Below are 10,485 nucleotides of genomic sequence, written 5' to 3'. Positions count from 1 at the left end.
AGCCATGGTACAGCCACAGAGCCCCCATAACAATGACCGTAATAGCCATGGTACAGCCACAGAGCCCCCATAACAATGACCGTAATAGCCATGGTACAGCCACAGAGCCCCCATAACAATGACAGTAATAGCCATGGTACAGCCACAGAGCCCCCATAACAATGACAGTAATAGCCATGGTACAGCCACAGAGCCCCCATAACGATGACAGTAATAGCCATGGTACAGCCACAGAACCCCCATAACAATGACAGTAATAGCCATGGTACAGCCACAGAGCCCCCATAACAATGACAGTAATAGCCATGGTACAGCCACAGAGCCCCCATAACAATGACCGTAATAGCCATGGTACAGCCACAGAGCCCCCATAACGATGACAGTAATGACCATGGTACAGCCACAGAGCCCCCATAACAATGACAGTAATAGCCATGGTACAGCCACAGAGCCCCCATACCAATGACAGTAATAGCCATGGTACAGCCACAGAGCCCCCATAACAATGACAGTAATAGCCATGGTACAGCCACAGAGCCCCCATAACTATGACAGTAATAGCCATGGTACAGCCACAGAGCCCCCATAACAATGACAGTAATAGCCATGGTACAGCCACAGAGCCCCCATAACAATGACAGTAATGACCATGGTACAGCCACAGAGCCCCCATAACAATGACAGTAATAGCCATGGTACAGCCACAGAGCCCCCATAACAATGACAGTAATAGCCATTGTACAGCCACAGAGCCCCTATAACAGTGACAGTAATAGCCATGGTACAGCCACAGAGCCCCCATAACAATGACAGTAATAGCCATGGTACAGCCACAGAGCCCCTATAACAGTGACAGTAATAGCCATGGTACAGCCACAGAGCCCCCATCACAATGACAGTAATAGCCATGGTACAGCCACAGAGCCCCCATAACAATGACAGTAATAGCCATGGTACAGCCACAGAGCCCCCATAACAATGACAGTAATAGCCATGGTACAGCCACAGAGCCCCCATAACAATGACAGTAATAGCCATGGTACAGCCACAGAGCCCCCATAACAATGACAGTAATAGCCATGGTACAGCCACAGAGCCCCCATCACAATGACAGTAATGACCATGGTACAGCCACAGAGCCCCCATAACAATGACAGTAATAGCAATGGTACAGCCACAGAGCCCCCATAACAATGACAGTAATGACCATGGTGCAGCCACAGAGCCCCCATAACAATGACAGTAATAGCCATGGTACAGCCACAGAGCCCCCATAACAATGACAGTAATAGCCATGGTACAGCCACAGAGCCCCCATAACAATGACAGTAATGACCATGGTGCAGCCACAGAGCCCCCATAACAGTGACAGTAATAGCCATGGTACAGCCACAGAGCCCCCATAACAATGACAGTAATAGCCATGGTACAGCCACAGAGCCCCCATAACAATGACAGTAATAGCCATGGTGCAGCCACAGAGCCCCCATCACAATGACAGTAATAGCCATGGTACAGCCACAGAGTCCCCATAACAATGACAGTAATGACCATGGTACAGCCACAGAGCCCCCATAACAATGACAGTAATAGCCATGGTACAGCCACAGAGCCCCCATAACAATGACAGTAATAGCCATGGTACAGCCACAGAGCCCCCATAACAATGACAGTAATAGCCACGGTACAGCCACAGAGCCCCCATAACAATGACAGTAATGACCATGGTACAGCCACAGAGCCCCCATAACATTGACAGTAATAGCCATGGTACAGCCACAGAGCCCCCATAACAATGACAGTAATAGCCATGGTACAGCCACAGAGCCCCCATAACAATGACAGTAATAGCCACGGTACAGCCACAGAGCCCCCATAACAATGACAGTAATAGCCATGGTACAGCCACAGAGCCCCCATAACAATGACAGTAATAGCCATGGTACAGCCACAGAGCCCCCATAACAATGACAGTAATAGCCATGGTACAGCCACAGAGCCCCCATAACAATGACCGTAATAGCCATGGTACAGCCACAGAGCCCCCATAACAATGACAGTAATAGCCATGGTACAGCCACAGAGCCCCCATAACAATGACAGTAATAGCAATGGTACAGCCACAGAGCCCCCATAACGATGACAGTAATAGCCATGGTACAGCCACAGAGCCCCCATAACAATGACAGTAATAGCCATGGTACAGCCACAGAGCCCCCATAACAATGACAGTAATAGCCATGGTACAGCCACAGAGAACCCCATAACAATGACAGTAATAGCCATGGTACAGCCACAGAGCCCCCATAACAATGACAGTAATAGCCATGGTACAGCCACAGAGCCCCCATCACAATGACAGTAATAGCCATGGTACAGCCACAGAGCCCCCATAACAATGACAGTAATAGCCATGGTACAGCCACAGAGCCCCCATAACAATGACAGTAATAGCCATGGTACAGCCACAGAGCCCCCATAACAATGACAGTAATAGCCATGGTACAGCCACAGAGCCCCCATAACAATGACAGTAATAGCCATGGTACAGCCACAGAGCCCCCATCACAATGACAGTAATGACCATGGTACAGCCACAGAGCCCCCATAACAATGACAGTAATAGCAATGGTACAGCCACAGAGCCCCCATAACAATGACAGTAATGACCATGGTGCAGCCACAGAGCCCCCATAACAATGACAGTAATAGCCATGGTACAGCCACAGAGCCCCCATAACAATGACAGTAATAGCCATGGTACAGCCACAGAGCCCCCATAACAATGACAGTAATGACCATGGTGCAGCCACAGAGCCCCCATAACAGTGACAGTAATAGCCATGGTACAGCCACAGAGCCCCCATAACAATGACAGTAATAGCCATGGTACAGCCACAGAGCCCCCATAACAATGACAGTAATAGCCATGGTGCAGCCACAGAGCCCCCATCACAATGACAGTAATAGCCATGGTACAGCCACAGAGTCCCCATAACAATGACAGTAATGACCATGGTACAGCCACAGAGCCCCCATAACAATGACAGTAATAGCCATGGTACAGCCACAGAGCCCCCATAACAATGACAGTAATAGCCATGGTACAGCCACAGAGCCCCCATAACAATGACAGTAATAGCCACGGTACAGCCACAGAGCCCCCATAACAATGACAGTAATGACCATGGTACAGCCACAGAGCCCCCATAACATTGACAGTAATAGCCATGGTACAGCCACAGAGCCCCCATAACAATGACAGTAATAGCCATGGTACAGCCACAGAGCCCCCATAACAATGACAGTAATAGCCACGGTACAGCCACAGAGCCCCCATAACAATGACAGTAATAGCCATGGTACAGCCACAGAGCCCCCATAACAATGACAGTAATAGCCATGGTACAGCCACAGAGCCCCCATAACAATGACAGTAATAGCCATGGTACAGCCACAGAGCCCCCATAACAATGACCGTAATAGCCATGGTACAGCCACAGAGCCCCCATAACAATGACAGTAATAGCCATGGTACAGCCACAGAGCCCCCATAACAATGACAGTAATAGCAATGGTACAGCCACAGAGCCCCCATAACGATGACAGTAATAGCCATGGTACAGCCACAGAGCCCCCATAACAATGACAGTAATAGCCATGGTACAGCCACAGAGCCCCCATAACAATGACAGTAATAGCCATGGTACAGCCACAGAGAACCCCATAACAATGACAGTAATAGCCATGGTACAGCCACAGAGCCCCCATAACAATGACAGTAATAGCCATGGTACAGCCACAGAGCCCCCATCACAATGACAGTAATAGCCATGGTACAGCCACAGAGCCCCCATAACAATGACAGTAATAGCCATGGTACAGCCACAGAGCCCCCATAACAATGACAGTAATAGCCATGGTACAGCCACAGAGCCCCCATAACAATGACCGTAATAGCCATGGTACAGCCACAGAGCCCCCATAACAATGACAGTAATAGCCATGGTACAGCCACAGAGCCCCCATAACAATGACAGTAATAGCCATGGTACAGCCACAGAGCCCCCATAACAATGACAGTAATAGCCATGGTACAGCCACAGAGCCCCCATAACAATGACAGTAATGACCATGGTACAGCCACAGAGCCCCCATAACAATGACAGTAATAGCCATGGTACAGCCACAGAGAACCCCATAACAATGACAGTAATAGCCATGGTACAGCCACAGAGCCCCCATAACAATGACAGTAATAGCCATGGTACAGCCACAGAGCCCCCATAACAATGACAGTAATAGCCATGGTACGGCCACAGAGCCCCCATAACAATGACAGTAATAGCCATGGTACAGCCACAGAACCCTCATAACAATGACAGTAATAGCCATGGTACAGCCACAGAGCCCCCATAACAATGACAGTAATAGCCATGGTACAGCCACAGAGCCCCCATCACAATGACAGTAATAGCCATGGTACAGCCACAGAGCCCCCATAACAATGACAGTAACGGTGTCCTCACATAAGTAATGTACAGAGTGCTCCCATATCAGACACAGTGCCCCATAATAGTAATAGCTCAGTGACATCCACAGTTCCCCCATAACAGTGACAGCCATATTTTCCCTACAATTGTGACAGCCACAGTGCCCTCGTAACCGGGACAACCACAGTGTTTCCTCTAGAAGGAAGTATCGGGCCTAAAATCCAGGACACTTGGGAGCCACGCGCTTGTTAGAGAATTGGGGTCAGTTCACACGTAGCGTCAATACTGCGGAGAGACCGCGGCGAATTACATTAGCAGCAAAGTGGATGAGAAAGAACAAATCCACCGAAAACCCTTCATAGACTGACCGGCGGTGCGTTTTTAAGCCATAGTTTGCCAATTTATGCTGCGGAATCGCTGCTTTTCTGGTGCAGGTTTTCCCCATTGAATTTAAAGGGAAGATGAGCCATGCGTTGCTGCGGAAACCCTGCGATTCCACCGCAAATATCGCAAATGAGAAAAAAGGTTTTTGAGTTAAAATGAAGAAAACAGTTTATACTTACCCTCCGGCGTTGTCATGGCGACACGTCTCCGTCTTCTGAGCGTAGCCCGGCCTCCTGGGATAACGTTTCAACCCATGTGGCTGCAGCAGCCAATCAAAGGATGCAGCGGTCACATGGACTACAGCGTCATCCCAGGAGGCCGGGCTACGCATAGAAGAGGGAGACGTGTTGCCATGACAACGCCGGAGGGTAAGTATAAACTGTTTGTTTTTTTTTTAGATTTTCTGCAGCGGACATTTTTGCCTGATAACCCTGCACCACAATTTGGTGTGTTTTTTTCGGGTGGTGGGATTCCCTGCGGCTTCCAGAACTAATACTTTGTGTACTTTCCTGTGTGTTCGCAGGACAAATCCCATTCTCTGGCGACCTGGTTCCGCTCCCTGCACTTTATACACTCAGCAGCTGGGGGCCCCAATCTGGTCCCGGGGCTGAAGTTGATCACAGACCGCTCCTGCGGGGCCGAGTGCACGCAGCGGAGGGGTATGCATCGTGGCTGTGACTACTGAGAAGAAGATGAGCTGGAGGGAGTGGGGGGCCTGCTGTGACTATTGGGAGGGTGGAGGGAGTGGGGGGCCTGCTGTGACTATTGGGAGGGAGTGGGGGGCCTGCTGTGACTATTGGGAGGGTGGAGGGAGTGGGGGGCCTGCTGTGACTATTGGGAGGGTGGAGGGAGTGGGGGGCCTGCTGTGACTATTGGGAGGGTGGAGGTAGTGGGGGGGCCTGCTGTGACTATTGGGAGGGAGTGGGGGGCCTGCTGTGACTATTGGGAGGGTGGAGGGAGTGGGGGGCCTGCTGTGACTATTGGGAGGGTGGAGGGAGTGGGGGGCCTGCTGTGACTATTGGGAGGGTGGAGGGGTGCTTCTGTAACTACTGGGGAAACGGTGGACGGCCAAGCTGGACACAAGCTTTAGGGTATCTTCACTGCATCATGGCATATCGGCATGGAATTAAATGCAGATTTTGTGGCACTCATGGCAAAACTGCACAAAAAATACTGCCCGGTGTGAATGTGCGCTTACTACTAGAGGGGGGAGCAGATAGAAAATTGTTGGTTCAGGCTTGAAATGACTTTTTTCTCTTTCTGTAGATGGTTGCCCGATTGTGTTTATATTAGGTCCATTAATTGTGTCATCATGATGGGTAAAGGAATCCGTCATAAGAATGAGAGAATACTAAACCTCACCCTGGAGATCATCTACCTGCTAACGGGAGAGGTGAGGGATTCTGGGAGTTATGTCACATGACGTCTCTCTAATCTATATTAATATACTACGAGTATGAGGGATTGAAAGAATGTGTATCGGGACATGTATCAGTGTCTCCCCATACACAGGACTACGCTGTCCTGAAGAAAACATGTGATGAGGGTGTGACCTCCGGCGGCCGTTCCCGTGTGTCAGGAGGAGGGAGCAGGACCCACAGCCCCATCACAGGACCTCCACCTCACTCACTGATACATGAGCAGAAGATCCTGGACCTCACCAACAAGATCATTCATCTGCTGACCGGAGAGGACTACCGGGAATGCTGGGACATTATATAGTAACGCTATGAAGGGGTCGGGATGATGACTGTCTCATTGTGTGTCAGGTTCCTATAAGGTGTCAGGATGTCACCGTCTATTTCTCCATGGAAGAGTAGGAGTATATAGAAGGACACAAGGATCTGTACAAGGACGTCATGGCGGAGGACCACCAGCCCCTCACATCACCGGGTAAGAGGGATCTGTGCAGGGACATCATGATGGAGGACCACCAGACCCCATCACCGGGTAAGAGGGATCTGTGCAGGGACGTCATGATGGAGGCCAACCAGACCCCATCACCGCGTAAGAGGGATCTGTACAAGCACGTCATGATGTAGGACCACCGGAACCGCACATCACCGGGTAAGAGGAGACTTCCATTATAGGGATTATGCGGGGGGCAAAAAAATTATTATCCCTGCAGTATGTGAGTACATTCGCTAATATACATTCCGGTCCCCTTCTTTGATGACGATTCTTTGTCACGTGACCGAGCCCGTTGTACTCTATGTAATCGCTGTTCTATTTCTCCTGCTTGTACATAGAGTAAAGCGGGACCGTCACATGACGAAGAGTCATATCGTCATCAAAGAAGACTGTGCAACTAGACTTCCGGTCCCCCGGCAGCGCTATAAAAATCTATTAAAGCTCATAATCCGCGCCACCGGGGACCGGAATGTATATTAGCGAGTGTACTCACATACTGCACAGACTACACCGCTAATACATTTTGGTCCCCGCATAACCCCTTAAGAAGAGAACAGTTTTGAGGGTCACCTATCTGTCACCCCACCATCTTTTCATCAAATATACACTATGTATTCAGTCACTGTCCACGTGTTTCCTATAGATGGATCCAGTAGGAAATGGCCAGCAGGGAGATGTGCCAGTCCAGTGAACCCCAAGGATAGACCAGAGAAAAATCACAATGTCCGACAGAGTCATCAGGTATATAGCAAATATCTTAGAAACGACACTGTGACCTGTGGAACCTCTACACATATTGAACGTTATTATGTTTGATTTGTACGTTTAGATTTTTTGTCTTTCTTGATTTCTTTCTTTTTTTAGGCTGAAGAACTGGTTATTATTAAAGTTGAAGAGGTGGAAGGGCTAGAGGAAGAAGGAGAGACATTTATCTGGCATGATTGGCAGAATACAGAGGAGGACATTCTCACAGATACCAGTCTAGGTGACTACTAACCACTAAATACAGAAAAGAGGAACATATTGCCCATGTTTAACCCCTTCGTCAGTCTCGTATTCTGCCATCTTCTCTGCCAATGTAAACTAGTGAGGAAAATGCATTTGCCATATGAGAGGTGGGAAGGAGGAGCCTTCAGTGACATGCACACGCTGCGTATTACGTACGGAGTTGCCGTGCAGGTTTTCCTGCAGCAAATCCGCAGCGTAATTCAGTACCGGCGAAGGCAAATCAGGTTTCAACTAATCTCATCTACACAAAGCAGAATTTTTCCTGCACATAAGTTGCCCTGCGGTGCGTATTTTATAATCTACAGCATGTCAATTTATCTTGTGTTTCTGCCTCACAATTGTATCTGACAAAATTGGGAAAAAAACGCAGCAAAATGTAAAAACCGACCTAAAAACGCATAAAAGAACGGTGCGGATTTGACCCGCCTGTCTTTACCTACCGTTTTGATTCAGATTTTCTGCATCAAATTACGCAATAGCCTAGGCAATTGCTTCCGGCAAAACTACGGAACCCTTGCACAACAGAGAAAATCGGAAACCATGGGCACCGGATCCGTCACCATTGAAATCAATGGCGATGGAAACGGAAACCTTTGGTTTCCATCAGTTTGTGTCTGTTCCTGTTCCCGTTCTGATGGAAACCTCCGACGGAACGTCATAACGGGACCCCAACGCAGATGTGAACGAGGCCTTAGCCTTGATCCTTTCAATAATAGTGATTTATAAATATTTGCTTGTTATTGTAAGATGTTTCTGTAGTAAACTTTAATGATTAAAGATTTTATTTTTCTCGTGCAGATGGATCCATGATCAAGAATACACTGGAGAAATGTCTCATGTTGTCTTCTGATTGTAACATAGACAATGACAAGCCCGCACACAATTCTCCAGGACATTACCCCATTTCTCACAATATAACAGACTCCCATAATGGTAGAATAGCCCATGGAAGTGGTGACAAGTATCAGTGCTCTGAATGCGGGAAATGTTTTACCCAAAATGGGTCTCTTAACGTCCATAAAAGAATCCACACAGGGGAGAAACCCTTCTCTTGTTCAGAAAGCGGAAAATTGTTTATGCGTAAATCTGACCTGGTTAGACATTACCGAGTTCACACTGGAGAAAAGCCCTTTGTATGTTCAGAGTGTGGGAAGTGTTTCAGTCAAAAGTCAAAGCTGGTAAGTCATCAACGTACCCACACGGGCGAAATCCTCTTCCCATGTCCCGAGTGTGGAAGATGTTTTACAAATCGAGCTATACTTGCAACACATCTGAAATTTCACTCAGGAGAGAACCCATTTCAGTGCTCCGATTGTGGGACGTGTTTTCAGTACAAATCGTATCTTGTTAAACATCAAATAATTCACACGAAGACAAAACCCTTTTCTTGTTCGGAGTGTGGAAAATATTTAACCAACAAGGGCGTCCTCATCTATCACTTGAGGACACACACAGGGGAGAAACCTTTCTCCTGTTGTGAATGTGGGCGATGTTTTACAAGTAAAGGATACCTTGTCACTCATAAGCGGACCCACACAGGGGAGAAGCCATTTTCATGTGCAAAATGTGGGAAACTTTTTGCCCGTAAGGCAGACATGGCGATACATCAAATGATGCACTCAATCGAGGAGCCGTTTTCATGCTCCAACTGATGAGGAATATTACAGAAATGTCAATCAGAAAATGACTCCTAAGGCATCAATTCTATTTTTGGAACCTGTAATGCATAAAAAAAACTAAATAAAACTCATCTTAATTTATTACACACATGTGGATGTGAATCCATTTTTATCTTGCAACTAATAGTGTTTTTCTTCTCCAAATTTAAAGAGGACCGGTCACTTGGTCATATAAGTTGAGCCAGTCTACTGACCTGATTAGCGCTGTCTCTGATTCCAGCGCTGTTTTTCTTTTTTTCCTGGACCCCCACATTCCAGAGATATGGCCACTGTTGTGTTGGCTCCCTATATGCTGTAGTTAGCCAACAAGGAGTGAACTACCCTCAAGCTGCCTCGCGCTGGTTGGTCAGTATCACAGGCAGGGAAGCTAGCCCCACCCCCTTGGCTAACTACAGCAAATTAGCATATAGGGAGCCAACACAACAGTGGGTCATATCTCTATATCAGGAAAAAAAGAAAAACAGCGCTGGAATCAGGGAGACAGCGCTATTCAGGTCAGTAGACCAGTTCACATTATATGACCAGTGACAGGTCCTCTTTAAAGCATCAGCGTGTTAGTATTACAGACCATTTTTTAAAAATATATTTTCTATCTTTATGGTCACCGATAGGGTCCTGATCCACCATCATAATTTAGTCATTCAGAAACACCAAACTCGGTAAGTTGCAAAGTGAATACTTCCTTCACCTAGATAGGAGCTTTGTTTTTCTCCAGTTTGTGAAGAAGCTGTGTGACAATGCCCAAAGGAGTGCAAAAATGGCTGCCCATAGTAGTTTTTAGTCCTTTGGAAAAACTTCTTTGCATTGGTCAATAGAGGTCTGCACACATTCGGTAAGATTCATGAAAAGTAGTACAAAAGAAAAGTACAGTAGTCGCCCAGAGCCACCAATCAGATTTTAGGTTTCCAAAGATCCTCTGGAATAGGAGAGATGGAATCTGATTGGTTACTGAAGGAAACGACTCCACTTTTCCTCTGCACTACTTTTCATAAACCTCCCCAATTGAATTT

The 10,485-nt window shown here is 47.5% G+C and overlaps 1 protein-coding gene across 1 annotated transcript; it reads left to right on the top strand.

Moving 5' to 3' along the window:
* Positions 1-8,593: 8,593 nt before the first annotated feature.
* LOC142698041 (uncharacterized) lies at positions 8,594-9,561 on the top strand. The gene has a single exon (XM_075847772.1). It carries the CDS (start codon positions 8,603-8,605, stop codon positions 9,446-9,448), a length of 846 nt encoding a protein of 281 aa, XP_075703887.1. The 5' UTR covers positions 8,594-8,602; the 3' UTR covers positions 9,449-9,561.
* The last annotated feature ends 924 nt before the right edge of the window (positions 9,562-10,485 follow it).

The sequence above is a fragment of the Rhinoderma darwinii genome (genome assembly GCF_050947455.1).
Source record: "Rhinoderma darwinii isolate aRhiDar2 chromosome 11 unlocalized genomic scaffold, aRhiDar2.hap1 SUPER_11_unloc_3, whole genome shotgun sequence".
Lineage (NCBI taxonomy): Eukaryota > Metazoa > Chordata > Amphibia > Anura > Rhinodermatidae > Rhinoderma > Rhinoderma darwinii.
This window is presented reverse-complemented; position numbering and strand designations above follow the sequence as displayed.

What these genes read in the sequence shown, in the direction of transcription:
- LOC142698041 (XM_075847772.1), top strand. Translation starts at nt 8,603, where the DNA reads ATGATCAAGAATACACTGGAGAAATGTCTCATGTTGTCTTCTGATTGT.